The sequence below is a fragment of the Arachis ipaensis genome, chromosome B7, assembly GCF_059453495.1.
Source record: "Arachis ipaensis isolate K30076 ecotype BB chromosome B7, ASM5945349v1, whole genome shotgun sequence".
NCBI lineage: Eukaryota > Viridiplantae > Streptophyta > Magnoliopsida > Fabales > Fabaceae > Arachis > Arachis ipaensis.
Genome location: NC_142442.1, coordinates 72104991 through 72124330, shown reverse-complemented (window position 1 = coordinate 72124330; position 19340 = coordinate 72104991). Strand labels below are relative to the sequence as shown.

The following is a 19340-nucleotide window of genomic DNA, read 5'->3' as shown; positions in this document are numbered from 1 at the left end:
TATGCATGTGTATTTGTAAGAATAAAGAATAAATGTAAAAAAGTAACAATAATAATAGTAATAATAATATATACAAATTGCATAAAAATATGTATATAATCTCTAATTTAAAGATTAGTAATATAGTAAGATAACGATATTAATGGCACAACCTAGAAATATGTAGGATTATACTTTTACAAAAATATAACAGTGATGGTGCAAATTAAATAATCCGTATAGAGTTCACAAAATATAAATACTTACATGGTTTGTAATATAATGATAACATTATAGAAATAGTATCAATCAACAAAATTATAAAAATATGTATGTATTTCTAATTAAAAATTTTATATAATGATAAATTTGTATGTGATAAAAATTTAGATGATAAATTAAGTATATGCGTGAAAAAAGAAGGATTAATGTCATAAAATAAGTATTAGAAGTGTTTATGGGTCGAGTAAAACCAGATTTAATGTGACTCAGAATTGCCCCGAAATATCTACCGGATCTATTTGTTAGACTCGAATCTGGCCCTAGATCCGATGAAATCTATACACTTTCGGGCCACGATTATGTCGGATAAAAATCGGGTGAAAACCGGGCCGTTAAAGCGTAACCATAATCAATACTAATATTGTCTAATAACACCAAATATTTCAATCAATACAAATAACACAATATTGTGCATTAGTCTAAAGTCTTATAATGACTAATAACACAAAATATTAAAGTTTACAATACTTAAATTCCACATAAGAATAGCCATCATTCATCACTAATAACACAAAATATTAATTGTGTATGATGACTGAGCCACCGGACCGAATTCAGGTGACCCGAGTTATGGCCCAGACTCGACCCGAAATAATGACCGGGGTCTATTTTTGAGACCCTTATCCAGCCCTAAATCCGATAAAATCTTACCAAATTAGCTCCTAAAGTGTTCGGAACCATGCCAGATCTTTGTAGCAGACTGGGCTATGGCCCCTAACAAGTATCAAGGATGAAAAAGTAAGGCTATGTATAGTAAAACATAGATAATAAAAATTTGGCATAATAATGAGAAGACATGTAAAATAAAAAAATTCGTACTTTTTCTAACGCTTCTTGATCAACTTATAAAATTGACTCTTCTTTGTATTCACTCACGGAATACTCTTGTGAGAGAAAGAGGTGAAAGAAGACTTGATCAACTTATAAAGTTAACTCTTATTTGTGTTCATACACGGAATATTCTTGTGAGAGAAAGAGGTGGAAGAAGAAAGAGGTAGAAGAATAGGATTGAAAAGAATGAACTTTAGGGTATTTAAATCATAAAACAAATGGATTTAGGATGGCTGTTAGACTTTTATTCAAATTTTAAAATATTGAGACATTTCAAGTCTATTTTAAAATCTTAAATTGAAGTTTTGTAAGGAGAAGAGGACGGTTGTTACATTTTACGTATCACTTCAAGTTTTTGGGTAATTACTTTTCAATAGTCGAGAATGTTAAGAGTACAGGACTACAGGCTTAATCTTTGACACGATCTGGAATATGATTGAGAAGTCTTATTGACAGTCTCACATGCAAATTGTAAAATCGTTTACTCTTATGGAGGGTACTCAAGTGTTGAATCTGTACTATTCAATTTGTACACACGAACAAAAGTAGGCGGTTCCAAGAGCTTTCTATTGAAATGCACATTATTGTAAATTTTGACCAAGCCAAAAAGGTGCCGGTAAACACAAAAATGTTCTATGTTATACTTTTCTTGTAAGAAGGCCAGAGTCCTGGTAATCTTGAACGATGAATGATGTTTGTACTTTGTACAGTTTGTTTTATACATTTATCTTGTACCTTTTTTATGGTATAAAAAATACCTTATGTTTTATTATTTTAGTTATATATTTAAAAGTAATATATGTTGCATATAACATTCCCCATCAATAGCCGGGTGCACATGGCATCAATTTTCAAACTAATATCAATTCATTCAACTTTCAAAGTAAAGCATAGTTCAATCGAACATCAGATTTGAAATTTTCCGAATTTAATGATGCGAAACATCTATACTGTTCAACTCTATCGGTTGATACCTTTCAAGTAGGACCTTTCCCACGTATATTGCAGCCGTCAATAATTCAACCTAGGAACTAGGATTGAAATAGGTGTAACACCTTTCAAGACAGTCAAAAGAAGAAGCTCACAATATTGAACAGATTATGTTTCTTGGAGTAGTAATTATGAGATCATTCGGCAAAATAAAGAATCTCCACGATTCATTATTAGTAAAAGTTAATTGGCTAAACTAAACTAAGCAATTCAAGTTTTGATTAACACGATATATAGACTAGAGAGGATGGCCAAAAAATTTCTGATGTATTACAGAAAAGAAGCATACATTGCGCATAATATGTACTTCAGCAGTGCAGTTTACACTGTTCCCTTTTTACATTCTTCCCCCGCACCCGTCTCCCCCTATTATACAGTTCTCTTGGGGCAGAGTAAAGGAAATGAGAATTTGATATACCTTTAAAATAGTTTTACATACAGGAAAACTAATAAAAGAATTGCATCCGTAGTTGCATGGAATATATTCACTCAATGAAACAAGTCCCTGCAAAAATTTAAAACAGACAAGCGAAAACACATTAAATTATGTTACTAAACAACAGCTTATAGGTTGATTAAAATATTATAATATAATTGCAAGACCTCTATTAAAAGGGTTAAGGTGTAAAAGCAAAAAGTCTATCTGTAATATTGGTGCGACATATTGGGCATTCGGAGCAAGCAAGTGAACAAGATTTACACACTGTAAAGAGCAAACGAGAAGATGTAAGTATCCGGACCAAAAAATAGAGACAATTTGAAGAAAAATCAACAAAATTTACAAGAATAAAATATTCAGATAAGCTTCGAAAAGGCTTACAGCAAAAATGCCGGCATGGAAGAAGAATTGCTGCAGTCGGAGATTCAAAACATACTTTACAAACATGGGAAATGGCATCACCATTTCCATTATTTTTTAGCTCTTTCTCTTTCATCTCTTGCATGCGTGCCTGAAGTGAAAAATCATAATTCAAAAACTAAATTCGAAGAATCATTTATATCAGCATTTATTACATGATTTTGCAGCAAATATGAAAATAATATGTGCTTTGCCAAACCTAATAACAAAAATGAAGTACTTTCCCATTCGGTGAAGTTGAATACATAAGATCGATAATGCTTTAGTAGTCCTATCATAAATACTTTTTATAGACAAGTAATTTATATCTTAGTCTCTACTAATCATTTCATTCACCTACAGTTTCTTTTTTTGTCTCTACGTTACTTTTTATTGTGGCTTAAACAGGTTTTGTTCTCTCATGATCATACTTCAGGCAAAATTTTATCAAATTTTTTCACAATACATACTGCTCGACCTTTCATCCCAAAAGATTTCTTCCTAAGCCTAACTTGTGTGCCAATAAAGTTGAAAAAAAAAATATCTAGGAAGAAAAATAGAAAGTGGCACTACGATATATTCTGGTGATCAAACAAAGCAAAATCACTTAAAAGAATTTTCCCACAACAATAAACCATATAAATAACTAAGGAAAAGTGTTACCTTAAGGCGAGCAACCAACGGTTCATCCTTGGGAATATCAATGTCTGGTTTTGATACATCCAAAACTTGCTCCTTAGGTTCAATATTTTCAACGTCATCAGTTTTTGGATTATCCATATGCTCTGCACCATCATTTTTCTTATCAATGTTTGATTCTGGGGCAGCGCCCCCTTCTTTTTTTAACTTGGCAACAAGGACCCACATATTTGCCAAATCGTTCTCCAAGGCTTCTTCTCTCTTCTTGGCTTCGTCAGCCTTTTTCCTGTATTCCTCTTCCATAAATTCCTTTTCAGCTAAGGCAGCCTCAAGAGCTGCCTCTCGCTGTTTCCTAGCCTGCAGTTCCAGCTTCAAATCATCAGCATCAAGACTCCATGACTCGAAGTCATCTAGACCAGCTCCCGAAATTTCATTAGCACGACTAGAAAATCTCCCCTTCCTCCCAGATCTAACATCATTGTACTTGCGGTTGACACCATTTGCCATAACAGCACTACGAGAATTGACCAGGTCTCGTGCAGCCATCAATTCTTTTTCCAATTTTGCATTCTGCAACGAAAGTTTTGTGACTTCCCCAGCCAAATTCTTCAGTTCTACAGCAGCAGCAGAGGCAAGCTCTTTGGCATAAGAAGCTTCTTCAGAGAGTTTCTGATTCTGCACACGCAATCCACTATTTTCTTCTGATAAGTGAACTTGCTCTAGCTTTAGTTTTTCATTTTCTATCTCCTGATAACATATGAAAAGACAAATGTACCTTCAGTGAAATTAAATAGAAAAGACCTCAAATGATTTTAAATGTAAACCTAGGCCATGTTTCCCTCATTGATAATAATCTAGGAACGGCAAGGGAAAACGGCAAAGGAATCTATCTATTTATCTATTTATAAAAGAAGAGACCAAAGTAGTATTGTTAAAAGTTTGACACAGTATTCTATATTGTTGCCACATCATCTTATAGCAAGATTAGCAACATCTCCTTTCCTCGTATTTATTTACTCCATTTTGTCACACCAATAAGAGCTATGGAAGGCATAAATTCAACAGGACCTAGTAATTGAATAATACAACAACAAAGTCTTGTCCCACTAGGTGGGATCGACTACATAGATCAAACGATGTTATTGAACTCTATCATATATCATGTCTATAAAAAGACCATCCACATATAGATCTCATTTGACCACCTCATGGATGGTCTTCCTAAATCTTTATCTGCCTTTTACTCCTTATCCATCTTCCATCTCATCCACCCTCCTGACTGGATGCTCTGTCGGTCCTCTTGTCACATGTTCAAACCATCTGAGACGCGATTCTACCATCTTTTTCACAATAGGTACTACTCCAACTCTCTCTCTTATATCTTCGTTTCTTATTCTATCTAATCGCGTATGACCACTCATCAATCTCAACATCTTCATCTCTACTATACTTAACTTATATTCGTGTTCCCCTTTGGCCGTCCAACACTCTGTATCATAAAGTATAGCCAGTCTGATAGTAGTGCAATAGAATTTACCTTTAAGTTTTAAAAACATTTTTTTGTCACATGTAAAACCAAAACTAGACGCACTCCGTCATTTTGACCAACCTACTTGGATTCTGTGATTTACATTCAGTTCAATCTCTCCACTATCCTGTATGATGCACCCAAGATACTTAAAACTTTTAACCTTTTCTCCAATCTTCACCTCTGTATTAGGATTTTTCTTTCGACTGCTGAACTTACATTGCATATATTCTATCTTACTACGGCTTATGCGCAAACCATACACTTCTAGAGCTTCTCTCCATAAATCTAATTTCTTATTAAGTCTTCCCATGACTCTCCCATAAGAACGACATTATCGGCAAAATGCATGCACCATAGCACAGGCTCTTGGATATGCTCTGTGAGTACTTCCAAAACTAATGTGAAAATGTATGGATTTAAGGATGATCTCTCGTATAATCCTATCCCAATAGAAAATTCTTCTGTCACACCATCTTGAGTCTTCATATTAGTTGTAGTCACAATATACATGTCTTTAATTGTACGAGTATATGCAATTCTTACTCTCTTCCTTTCCAAAAACTCCCATAAGACCTCCCTTGGTGTAGTTTCAGTGGTGAATCTGTCTGGTATAAACGAAATTGCTTCTCTGTTACTTGTCTCTTGTCTCAGCCTCCATTCTATCACCCTTTCTCATAAATTCATGGTATGGCTCATGAGTTTAATCCTTCTATAATTTTCGCAACTCTGTATACCCCTTTATTCTTGTAAATAGATACCAAGGTGTTCTTTCTCCACTCATCTGACATCTTTGACCTTAAAATTTCATTAAAAATCTTGGTTAACCAACTGATGTCTTTCTCTCCAAGGACCTTCCAAACTTCAATCGGAATATTATCGGGTCCTATTGTCTTATTATTTTTCATCCGCTTTAGAGCCTCTTACCTTAAAGTCTCGAATCCTTCAATAGTAGTCGAAATTTTGACCTTCTTCCCTCGTGCATAACCGACTAAAGATCGGAAGAGTCTTCTGTCTTTCGTAAAAGTAGCTCTTTCACCTTTTATTGATTTTTTCATCTTAAGCCAAAACCTCTCCATTTGTCTCCTTTATGCACTTAATATGATCCAAGTCTCATTCTTCTTTCACGACTCTTTGCAATTCTATATATACATTTTTCTCATTCCTTTGTGTTTAAAGACTGGTACAGATCCTCCTATGCTCTTGTTCTTACTTTACTTACAGTCACTTTTGTCTCTTTCTTAGCCGCCTTATATTTTTCCCAATTATCTGTATTGCAACACAAAAACCACTCTTTAAAGCACTCCCTTTTTGCCTTTATTTTTTCTTGTACACTCGTATTCCACCACCAGGACTTTGTCTCTTGGTCCTATTCCTCTAGATTTACCAAAATTTTCTTTTACTGTTCTTTTAATAACTTCTGTCATCTCCCTTCATATCTCCTCCACACTTCCATTCCCTTACCACTTTGCCTCTTCTCCTACCCATCTTAGGAAGCTTATTATTCATCATCTTTCATCCGACATCACCTCGTCCTTGGGTTTTTCATATGTCTTTTCCTTAACTTTTGCTCAACGCGAAAATTCATAACGAGCATCCTATGTTGTGTTGTTAAAATTTCTCTCGGAATAATTTTACAATTAATGCAAAATTTTCGGTCGACTCTCCTCAACAAAAAAAAGTTTATTTAAGAGCTTGTCATACCACTCCTATATAGGTTATAAGATGTTTGTCTCTCTTTTTAAAACATATATTTGCGATGAGAATGTCAAAAGTTGAGGAAAAGTCCAAAATAATTTTACTTTCAGTATTAACCATTCTGAAGCCATAGCCTCCATGAATACTTCCATACCCAATCACTTCTCTTCTAACATGATCATTTAAATCTCCTAAGAAAATCTTATCTCCGAAAAATATATCTTAGACCAAACTCTCTATATCCTCCTAAAACCTTATCTTGTGTTGTTCGTCCGAACTCACTTGCGGTGCATAAGCACTAATCTCAGCCTTCTATCGCTTCAACCTTTACCTTTACCTTTTTCTTTGTGGACTAACTTATTTACCCTCGTCCATTCATGAAACACAGGAATCCTTACTCATTTAACACTACACTCGAGCATTGATGCAGCGACTCTTGCTTATTTGACACTGTACGCGAGCCATACAGCGCGTTGCTTACAAGCAACGACCTAGCTTTAGCGCAATAACGTCTTTAGTCCATGTCATGAAGATTCGACTATGTTTTTATGTTGGCTGTCGAAAACCTAATACAACTCTTCTCTTTTATCCGGATTTAGAATCGACTATGTACTGCAGATGTCTCATATTATAACCGATTTATGTAAGAAATAAAAATTAACAACATTTAATCCATCCTAAAAAATGTTACCTTCCATTCTAAAATTCTCACTTTACTTTGGTCTTGCAATTATTTATAGAAAGGATTCAAATTGATACGAATTTGTATCAAGAGATAGAGTATTAAGTAGAAATCCAGGGAGAATGTAATAGAAATCCTAGAATTAGGACCAAGAGAGAAATTGAGTTTCCAATTATATCATGCATAACTATACTATTATATCATATTCATATTTATAGCATAATTCTCTAATTGAATAGTAGGTTCAATGCTAATCCGAGTGAATGGTCAAATTTGTCCCAGAAAGATTACTCGTTTTTCAAATTGGTCCTCAAAAGAATTTTTTAATTAAATTAGTTCTTTAAAGATTTTAAGTTAATCATATTAGTCCTTCCATCACGTAATCAAATTAGTCTAGTGGAAAATAATTGGATAGAAAACCAGCAAATGATATTTGAAAGCACATAACCCATTCAGCCTTTTGTTAAGTACCCAAGTGAAGAAAACAAGAAGAATGAGGAAAAAGAGGTAATTCATTCAGCTAGAGAAGAAAGGTAAAAAATAGCGCTTTTGTCTTTTATTTACAGTAGAATAGTGAAAGATAAGAGGGTTGAAAACGAAAATATAGTGGACCAGCAGATGTAACAAATAGGACAGCTGGAAAATTAGTGGGAGGGTGTGAGAGAGGGATAAATTATGTTACAGGAGAGAGGATCCACAATGTATATAAGAGGGATGAAGGGAATCAATAGAAAAGAGAAACGATTTGGGATGTCAGGACCTCTGGACTTAAGGAGAGTGGTAGCCTCTCTAATGCTACCTTGCTCTCTACCTTTTAGCATTTTATTCTTCAATTAATACATCAGAGACTGGGAGGGTATCACCTGGATATCTTCGAGCTCCTCCGTTTCTTATCCACTCTCTCACTTCTACTCACTCTTCTATAATTCTATTACACCTCTTACTCTTACCCTGTTGCTACTGCCTATTCTAACAATGGTATCGGAACTTAGGTTGTTGGCAGCAAGAGTAGGGCTACCAATAGGCTATATTAAGGTAAATACAGAACACTGATGGTCAATAGACGAGTAGCTACCACTGGCCACTGGGTCAGTGTTGATAGACTGAAGACAAGCTAGACGTCGATTTTTCAGGGTCAGTGATTTGTTAGAGATTTGGGTATTATAGTGTGTCCAAAGCCTCACATCAAGTAGTATAGATACTTGATGTTGTATTTAAGGAGAGTGATTCTTTCTCCTTAATAACTAGCTTTTAGGATGTGGTTTTCCACTTTCTTTAGGTTTAGAACACTTTGCAACAACATATGCAATAAATTCTCAGATACCTGGGACTGTATTTTCTTTTTTAACTCATCAATGTGTCCTCTAGATATGGGCCTTTCTGAAGACACCGTCGATGTACCACTATCTACTGCTGCCAGTTGCTGCTCTAGCACCTTTACTTTTTCTTGCAAATCTTTGTTTTCATTACACTGCACAAGAGACAAACCAAAGAAGAATGTCAAAATAGGAAAATTTGTAATTAATTGTAAGAGATTTCAGCATCTTCAACTTTAAGAAAGTCGGTAAACTTAAAAGGATAAAGAAATAAAATGCACACGGGAGACCCATTGCACAGGAAACACGCATACCTTATCATTTAGTTGTTCCTGAAGGACACGGTTGTCTGCAGATTTTAACTACAGATAATGTAGAAGACATTAGTTATTACAAGCTAACGACTAGGGGGTTGCCCGTGGATCATGTTGAACATGCACAATGCAATGCCGAAAAAATAGATGGGGGACATAAATTGGTTAGTGAAGAAATATTCTAACATGGATAAGATATTACTTACCTCCAACTCAAAGGCCTTTTCGTTACATTGAGTCATTAATCTTGTAACTGTCTGTGCCAACAAGCCAATAAAGGAAAATCGAAAGTATAAGTAAGCTTTCTTAAAGCACATGCACCTATATAAAGAAGCACCCTTCAAATCTAAAAAGGTTAACTTCAATACCATATTAATACCTGCTGCATTTCAACTAATGATGAGTTAGCCACAGAAGATTCGCCACATTCGGTTATTCTTTGTTCCAACACCCTCATTTGCTTCCTTTTTTCTTGGATATCACGTTCCAAGTTGTCAATCTACAACAAAGAAAGGACCTTCTAAGAAGAACAAAATCAACTATACAAGCATGTATCTATTTTTATTACATAAAAGTTAATACCAACTTCTTCTACATTAAGTTGAAGTCATATTGTCTCTTCTAATAATGTATGTCAGCAATTTTGATTACTTGACAAAAACTTAATAATCAACCAATCAACTTTTAATAAAATATTTTAAAAAAATAAAAATAATCTATTTTTCAATGAAAACAAGAATTTCTTGTCCTTCTCTATTCTTCTTGAATAACATTTTTAATTCATTATTTATTTGTCTACATCCACAAGATCTTATATGCCAAAAATTTTTCAACATAACTTTAACTTCATTTCATCTACAGTTATTTCTTTTTTAACTATTATATTATAATATATTCAAGAGACTATTTGACTAGCACAACTTCGAGTACAAAAATCCACATCAATCCACAAACTCAAGAATCTGTAGAGGTTATTTATGAATATTTCATAATAACAAGTCTTTTAAATATTAATTTATTTATTTAATTATTCAATTTAACAAATATATATAATCTCCTAAAAAAATTGGTCAATATAAAAAAGTAATGGAGACCAAGCTAAGAATATGTTAACACAAATCTTTAAAATAGGATGATCAGAAATTAAATAATTATCCAATATCTAACGGCCATGCAATGGGAAGCAGATAATTAGGTATGACAAAAAAAACTCACAACATACATCATACAACTCAAATACCATATATCTAATGATAACAAAAATTAGAAATTCGAATAGAAAAATATCTTCACAATTTTAGCAACTATAAACAAAATTGATGATAAATTTATGAGACTGTTGAATGTGAAAAGTATAAGAAAGCACACAAAAAAAGGAAACAAATACATTTGTGGCACATATAATCAAACGCCATAATTTTTAACAATAAGATAACTTTATATATTTATCATAAAAATTTCATCAAATTATAAATTATTAACTTAAATTTTACAGGTTCAAAATTAAATTGAAGGTTTCAAATCAAAATTTTACAACAACTTTTGTGCTTTTTGATAGAGTAGCAAAAAAATTATTGAGCATAACCACCTCAAATCTAATGACACTCTAGGACAACAATGACACTAAAACACCATTCCAATTGACAAATTTATGCAAACTCACAGTTATATTGAAGTCAGAGTAAATGATTTTAATCTCAAAGAAGGCTCTCAACAATATACTTTTACCAAGATATTTGTCCCAATAAAAAATACTAAAACTCAACTCCTATTATCGTAAATCAAAAATGTTATTTATACACCAAAATCAACTACTAAAATCAGCCACTAATGTATTTGTGTATAAATACGTGTGGTTTAATTGATTTTGGTTTGGATATTTGAGAAGATCGACAGAACACCCAGTCAGGAGAGTGGATGAGATGGAAGATGGACAAGGGGTGAAAGGTAGAGGAAGACCTACGAAGACCATCTATGAAATAGTCAAACGAGATCTACATGTAAACAGTCTCTCTCTAGATATGATACATGATAGAGCTCAATAACGTCGTTTGGTCCATGTAGTCGACCCCACCTAGTGGGACAAGATTTTGTTATTGTTGTATTCCAATATATATTTTATATTTGTAGCTGACTTTGGTGGCTAGTATAGTCGATAATAAATAAACAGGTAACACTAACCTATATCCTGAACTAAAAAAGATTAAAAGACCGTGGGTCACCAGCCTAACACTCAGCCGCTACCAGTGTTCAATTCATTAACAGAGGCGCTACCAATCACAGCTTCCTCCATCTCAAACCTTCACCCATGGCGATGCTTTTCCTTTGCGCACAATCCTGCGTGGCCGAACTTGAACCATCAAGCCTCCCACCATCTTCACGGTGATGGAGGAATTCAGTCAAGCCTATTGCCGACCTTGATTCCACTACCCGCACCTCTTTGCCAGGGATTTTGTCTGGAAAACCAACTTCCAATGTCTCCCCAGAAAGGCTAACCACCATGGAAGAACAAAGAATTTCAATCTGCCATGTTTTCTCTTAACCGCACCCTCACCGTCTCATATCTCTAAGTTAATCTTATTTTGATTTCTTTAAATAGATGCTAGTCATCCTATTTAATTATCGCTATTCGAAATGTCTTGACAACTAGAAATTTTATTCTCCTTTTTCTTATCCATTTCCATTCAAAATTACGGTGGGATTTCCCTCGCATCGGCTCCTGGTATCTAAGTGAAAGCAATAGCTCGAGATGCAAGCACAAAATAGATCATGCCAACACAATTAAGTGCAACATACCTGAGTTTTATAGCTTTCAGGGTCATTTACAGACTGCTCCATCAAGCGCTTCAGAGTACTGGTACTGAAAGCAATATCTCCAGCAAGCATCTTAACTTGTTCAACAAGAAGATCCATCTGATCAGACATTGTCATCCCTCCCTACAATTACAAATCAAGTTAAGAATTTTGGATGGATGGATCTATAGTGAAATACAACTCTGCCCAGAGCATCCAATAATAAAATCTATTTGAAACAGATATTGTTAGGGAGAAGTGAAACGAACATACCGCTGCCAGTTTTGTTCTACTGATCAATTCACCAGCTTGTGTTGATTCAGTAACAGTACTGCTAGCTGGGGAGAACTCTCCGTTCCATTTACTCGATGCAGAAGCATCCTTTTGGCTCTCATTTTCAATCAACCCACCATCACGCGGGGCATCAAATTTCTACAAATAAGAAAGATTTAACAATTTTACGTACTGTTTAGAAAAACATATTGCTTTGCTTTCTAAAGCAAAAAAGCTAGCTGTTAAAGAGACACACACAAATGGTTCTCTTGAAATGGTTTTATCCTTCGATCATGGACACAAATTTTAGTTTCAAGTACTAAATCGGTGATGAGAAGAAACAAAATAACTACCTAGAACAACTTCAATGTCTCCGAGCAGTAAAATCATAAAATTTGTCAGCTATATGGATATTAAGAATATCATGAGAAAGTTAAATGTGCTAAAGCAGTTTTACTGCAAATAATATTGAGCTAAAAAACCAAGCACTTAGAATTTTAAGTGTAGCAAACAGTATAACATTCTAGACACTTAATCGAAGGAGGAGCTCACATCATCCTCGCTAACAGAAAGACTTTGCTGGTGGCTGGGAACATCCGCTATATATCCAGGAATTGCATTCTTTGAGGATACCAGAATGAGTTTGGTTAGCCTCTGGATCCTACTCATTAGAGCAGCTTTAGCTTCTTCCTCTTCTTCCAATCTTGATTGCATTTTCACTTGACCTTCTTCCAACTAATGATGAAAGCATGACAGAAATGGTTACACACAATCACAGAAGTACGGTACTAAAAAACCATCATATTATGAAAGTAGTATCAGAGGAAGCTAAAACCTTCTGTTTTAACGTCAGAATCTCCTCGTGATTGACACCAACAAGCATCCCCTTCTTTAACTGATCAAGTTCGAGTTTAAGAACTGAAATTTCTCTCTGGTATTTCTTAATTAGAGATTTTTCATCGATAATCTGTTGACATATATTTCCATAAAAAATCAGGTACCTCCAAAAAATGCTTATATGTAAGGCATATAGGTAAATTAATAGTTTCAGCTAACCTTATTGCGTGAGGCATATATTTCTACTCGTTTTGCCCTGCTGGCAAACTTTAAAGTATTATGAGTCTCCTCCATATTACTGGATGCTGGAGTAACTGTGCATATAAGCTGAAATTGTCGTATTTAAACAAATATTAATGTTCAAATATGCACAGCCCATCAACGTAAATGACATATTGAAATAGAATAATAACTTGGCATTTGTACATAATAAAAGGACGGTTAAACCATCTAATCAACAAAGAAGTTTGTAGAATCCGAAACTTACTGAGACATGACCATGCCCACTAAGAGAGGACTGCAGCAGCCGGGTTAGCTTTGAATCTCGATAAGGAACATGAGATGCCTTCCCCTCGCTCAGTTTTCCTATAACCTTCACATTGAAACCGTAAAATTCGAACCTTAATCATGCATCCCAATACCCAAAACAACAATAGCTGGCAAAAGAAAGGGTAAGCAATTTTCATCTATCTCCAGTTCCAACCAAACAAATAACAAGCATTTGCACAACTAAGGATGGCTGTTTTTGATAATCCGTTCAGTGATAAATATCATCTCATTAACACTTAACATAATCTACTTTACTGATGCAATGATTTCTGGCTAACTCACTTACCCAAAAAAATAAATAAAATAATTAGAAATACATCAATTTTCTGCAGTAATAACTATATCTTTATCAGAGTTACTGCACGCTTATTATATACAACTAGAGGTCTCGGTAGCAAATAAAACATGCCCAAAGAAAAACTTATCGAAGGCCAAATATATAAAAAATTCTATAGGAAGACACCTACAGTTCCAAGGGTCAAAAGACTTTTGTTGATGTAAGATCCTTCTTTTCTTCTTAACCCAGTTGTTTCAGTTTTTGAGCTCTCAGATCCAGCCAAGTCAATTAGATTCTGAAAGATAATAAAAAGAAAAATAAGATAAGACTGAGAATGGTTGTTTATCAACTATGAATATGGACACCTCCAAGTAACAATTTATAAATAAGTTTCACATACAAGCTGAGAGAAGATCACTCCATCATAATCATCGCCATGGGCACTGCTTTCAATCATCTGCAAAAGTATCATAACAAATCAGAATCACAAAAAGGTTGATTTTCAATTTTTAAATCTCAAGTTTCAACATTCTAAATTACATAAAAATTATAATTTATAAAATTCCAGATTTTTTCCCCCAAAAACTATAGCAAATACACTCTTAGTATTAACTCGTTTAGAATTGAAGTGTAGAAAACGGTTATTGGATGGCAATTTTAACACTACCATATCAACCATGTTAGTAGCTTACCAATGTAAATATCGTGTGACTCCGACTACTAAACAGATTAAAATTGTTTGATCCAACATGACGATGCTCTGCCATCCAAGCAAAACCGTGTTAAAGAATGTTCTCAACCTATCATTAATCATGACTAGCTGACTACCGAATAGTATAGTATTAAAAGTTCAATTAAAACAATAATAACTTGGGTATATGTGACTGTCACTGTCAGTGTCAACATAAGTACCTTCTCCAGCAGCAATAAAAGAAAGTGCATGTCCTGGAGATAAAACAACTTCTTCCTTTATACCCTCCACATACGTTCCCTGGCATAAAGGAGGAACAACAAATCAAATATATCCCAAATTGGACTTAAGAAAACAAGAAACTGTCTCAAATTCAAAATTGACAATTATTCCAAATTTTCTTCCAATCACAGATATTGTAATTGAATTTTCTTTAATGAAAAACCAAAAACACGATTTAACATATAGAAATAATTTTTTTTTATTATTTGTAAATCATAGAATAGGAGTGTAATAAATGAAGACTTAATCTTCAAATAATAAACCTGCAATTACGATACTATATTGTAAGCTTCAAGAGAGGATGATGGAAAAAGAAATTATAAGAATCCAACATCATAACTGAACATCAACCAGTTTATCAGCCATGGCCACAACACATATAGATAGATAAGTAGATATGGAAATTGGAAAGAATGGATGAAGAAATATATATATATATATATATAATGAGAATAAAGCAAAGACCTGGGCATCTTCCCTAACTCGCAAATTTTGGCCAGTTGGATCAAGCAAATCATTGATCACCTGACAACAAGTAGAAACAGCCAGCGCACATCTATTAAAACGAAATGGTTTATAAACTAAATACAATATGATAAATGATAATCAATGACACAAAGAGGCAGAGGATAGGGGGGAAAAGGCTGCTGCCAAGGTATCATTTTTTAATGTGCGAGACCTAGTTCAGCTCCAAGATGATGGAACAAAGAATTGTTTTTTACCTCATTATATATTTCTAGATATGATACTCGCAGCAAGAATTCTCTTCCTGGGGTCTGCAGAAAAAGTATAATCAGATTTTCAAATAATGTTGCTGTAAGCCAGTAACTATTAGTTATAGCTTCCAATCAAAGCATAGAGCTTATGTATTCTTGTGAATAACTCAACAAAGGCATAAATATTAACTAAGGTAAAAAGTATTAATGATGTTCAACTTTTCAAGAGAGTGACAAGTAGATGGCTTCAATTACAAGAGACAGAGAGTAACCAACACAAACACATATTCACAAAAATTATCAAAGCAGGTACAAAAACACGATTTGTAGTTTTTACTTCAAAATATAACATTAAAATGAACAATAGTGGCGCACAATGCTGCACAGGTAATTAAAAGTAACCCACACAATAAAGAAATGATCCATGTTTACTAAGTTTGGAGAATATCTTACATCTTGGATCATGCTGAAAACATCCTTTATAGCCAGAGGTATGATACCTGGAGAATGTTGGTCTCCCTGCACATATTATGATCGAAACAGAACTTGAGAGAAAATTCTACCAAGAAAAGTAAATGAATTAGACGATGCAGTTGCAGGCAGAAAGTATTTTAAAACAAAATCGACACTGTGAATCTCTTTGGAATCAGAATACAAAATGTTAAACTATCTACTTTCTTGTAATGTATTTTCCTTTTGCTTTCAAACAACAACCAAGGTTTATCTCACTAGGTTGTGTTAGCTACATGGGTAAGTCGATGCCACAATGTCCTATAATCCTAATTTGACAAATAACCAACACTACATGATACAATATGTGTGATCTAAAATACAAAGTCCAGTATAAGAGTGACACAGGAGACCTTTACTTTCAGCACAAAACAGATTTAAAGAGAGAAAAAAACTCTAATAAGAGAAAGTATGGTATTAAAGAATGACACTTACATGCATAGTATGTGTCTTACCACTACTTGTCACACCATAGGCAAACACAGTTCCTGCAATGTTTAGAATAAAGTTACGTCCCAAATGCATGACTCTGTTAGTTGTTAGCTGCCTTAACACTATACCCGTGCAATGCCAGTTCACTCGAGCAGAAAAATAAGATCAAAGCTAAAACAGATTTGCATTAATCCATCTAGATAGTGATAATTTGTACCATTGACGCCCTCCATGGCAGCCTTCACCACAGGTTTTGCTGCAACTTCATAAACCTCTTCTGAATTGGCATGTGGCCCAAAAACTCTATCTACCACAAATCAAAATCATAATTGTAAAATAAGCATCCACAGTTTCTTCACTTATATCGGGATCATATAAAATTCCCCAGTAGATTTCCCCAAACACCTAATTCACCCTAAAATTTACTGACAAGAGAGATAACAAGAGGAATATATAATACCAAATGCATATGCAGTAGCTGGATTATACTCATGTCTGACAATTTTGTCGCCATCGGCATACCACGCAATCTCGTCTCCCCTCTGATACTCCCTTTCACTGCAACCGCACCATTCACTTTCAGTGACGTTTAAATTTCAAATGACACAAACGCCAAAATCGAACTATTCAATCCCGCAGGGAATGGATCTGAAAGCATAACTCTAGATCTAAGCATTACCTCAATGGTCTAAACCGAATCGTGACCGAAATGCTGTCCGCGGACCTCGACGAATCCAAAGGCTCCGAGATCAGCTCCTCATTTCCGAACGCCACAGGCGAACGACCACTGTAGCTGCGTGCGCCGCCACCATAGTACGTTGACTCGCTGCGACCACGACTCGGAGTAATGGATCGGCCACCGGAGTTGAAGAACGATGAGGAAGAGGAGGAGCTGGAGCGAGGTATTAACCTTCCGTTCATGAAGGAGGAGGATGAAGAGGTGGAGGAGTAAGGCGTGGAGGATTTGCGGTGAGAAAACGGTGAGCTACTCCTTGCTCGCGAAGACGAGGCCATTGGGTTCACTCACCGAGTTCGCGACTCAGTAGAGACCAGCAAAATTGAATTGCCGATGGAGGGGAAGAGAATGTGTCAGAACTCTCACATGGCTTGACACACTAAAGCGTGGAGCATTTGGTTCTCTGGCTCTTTTTTGAAAAAAGAAATTAAATAAAAAACATATTTTATTTTATTCTCTGTTATTTTTCTACATTAGTAAGATAAGATATTATTTTCTGTGACCTGTGACAAGCGGAGGGGAACACGCAGAGAGAGTGAGAGATTGTTTCGTCTTGCTTAAGACAGAGGAAGTTGCAGTGAAGAAAGAAGAAAATCAGTAACAGGCGAGAGAGAGATTGGGGAAGATGATGTGTTTAAATTTAATTTCTTTCTTTTTTTTTTTCTATTTTTAGCTTTTCACGATAGGGTTTGAACTTTGAAGGCAGTATATGGAATTCAATTTTACGGTGATGACGTGGCGAATCAGTTGTGGAGTGGAGGCGCCCGCGCATGAGAAAAGAGAGGACAAGCTTTCAAAAATAAAATGTGAAATTGAGCGGGAATAACTGCGGCGCCTATTACCTTGTTGCCCACTAGTCCACTATCACCACCAATAAAGGTTTGTTTGGGTGTTTTTAAAAAATTTTATAGAAAAAGTAAAAGTAATTTTATGTTTAGGTATTTGATGTAAAAAAAAAGTTTTATCTGACTATCAATAATATTTGGATATAATAATATAAAAGTATTTTTTTTTTATTTATTACATGAAAAACATCTTTTTTTAAGAAAAAATATCTTTTAAAAAAATATGTAAATTACAGTTTCTCAAAAAAGATATTTTTTTATTTTTTTTTGTGCTTTTACTTGTACTACTAAAAATTTGTCAAATATACTAAAAAAATATCTTTTTTCATTAAAAAATAGATTTTTTTTTATCAAAATAATGACGTACAAACAAGCACTAAGAAAAAAACTTCAATTTGCTATTTTTTTCAAGATAATATTGATATTTTATTCAATAGAAAAATAAATATAATATCTAAAAATCAGGACAAGAGAAATTAAAAAAAAAAAGAATTCTCAAATATTCACAAACAGGTAAAATTGTAAGAAGAAAATAACTTAAAAATATAAACAGAAAAAAAATCTTAGAGTATTATGCATAAGGCAAAATAAATAGCTCCTGGTCCAACTTAAGCGATATTGCTAGTATTTTTTTCGAAGGCTCCTGGACATACTCGAAGACTCGCCGACACCTCTCCTTCCAAATATTCCAAGATCTAATAAAAAATAGTCGAACTCTATGAGAGCTTGTTCCCTAATATCCAGTTTGTAGCACCAAATCCCTCTACCAATAGAAAAACAAGGAACATCTGAAGTCTGGAATGAGGCACAAAAAAAAATAGACAGTACATGAGTGATTCTGGTGTTGACTTGCAGATTGGACAAGTTGCTGTAGTGGATGAGAATCGCTGGTGGATGAGAAGCAAAACAGGAAGCTTACTGTAACAGCCCAGACCATCCGCTAGCACAATATTGTCCGCTTTGGCACACAAGGCCTCACGGTTTTGCCTTTGACGATAGGGATGCTAGCCGAAGCCCTCACACTCACTCGTCAAAACGCGTCATGCTAGGGAGAGGTATCCACACCCTTATAAGGCATGCTTCGTTCCCCTCTCCAACCGATGTGGGCCTTACAATCCACCCCCCTAAGGGAGTCCAGCGCCCTCGCTGGCACATCGATCCGGGTTCTGGCTCTGATACCATCTGTAACAGCCCAGACCACCCGCTAGCACGATATTGTCCGCTTTGGCACACAAGGCCTCACGGTTTTGCCTTTGACGATAGGGATGCTAGCCGAAGCCCCCCACACTCACTCGTCAAAAC

The 19340-nt window shown here is 34.9% G+C and overlaps 1 protein-coding gene across 5 annotated transcripts; it reads right to left on the bottom strand.

Annotated features, from left to right (window-relative positions):
• Nucleotides 1–2330: 2330 nt before the first annotated feature.
• Nucleotides 2331–17911, bottom strand: LOC107608911 (kinesin-like protein KIN-7D, mitochondrial). Of its 5 annotated transcripts, XM_021105952.2 has the most exons (26): nucleotides 17697–17813; nucleotides 17137–17602; nucleotides 16918–17015; nucleotides 16675–16764; nucleotides 16461–16513; nucleotides 15969–16034; nucleotides 15522–15575; nucleotides 15265–15324; nucleotides 14739–14817; nucleotides 14519–14586; nucleotides 14227–14283; nucleotides 14017–14121; nucleotides 13488–13592; nucleotides 13220–13327; nucleotides 12999–13130; nucleotides 12716–12898; nucleotides 12164–12322; nucleotides 11894–12034; nucleotides 9477–9596; nucleotides 9304–9354; nucleotides 9098–9145; nucleotides 8792–8938; nucleotides 3584–4306; nucleotides 2903–3032; nucleotides 2686–2785; nucleotides 2331–2587 (listed from the first exon to the last, which is right to left on the bottom strand). In XM_021105952.2, the coding sequence occupies exons 2-25, from the start codon at nucleotides 17469–17471 to the stop codon at nucleotides 2700–2702; spliced, it is 3198 nt and encodes a 1065-aa protein (XP_020961611.1). In that variant the 5' UTR covers nucleotides 17472–17602; nucleotides 17697–17813; the 3' UTR covers nucleotides 2331–2587; nucleotides 2686–2699. The 5 variants fall into 5 exon arrangements, with proteins under 5 accessions (XP_020961611.1, XP_088348935.1, XP_088348936.1 ...); XM_088492809.1 differs by having other exon boundaries at nucleotides 17137–17911; XM_088492810.1 differs by having other exon boundaries at nucleotides 13488–13585; nucleotides 14013–14121; nucleotides 17137–17874.
• Nucleotides 17912–19340: the final 1429 nt, after the last annotated feature.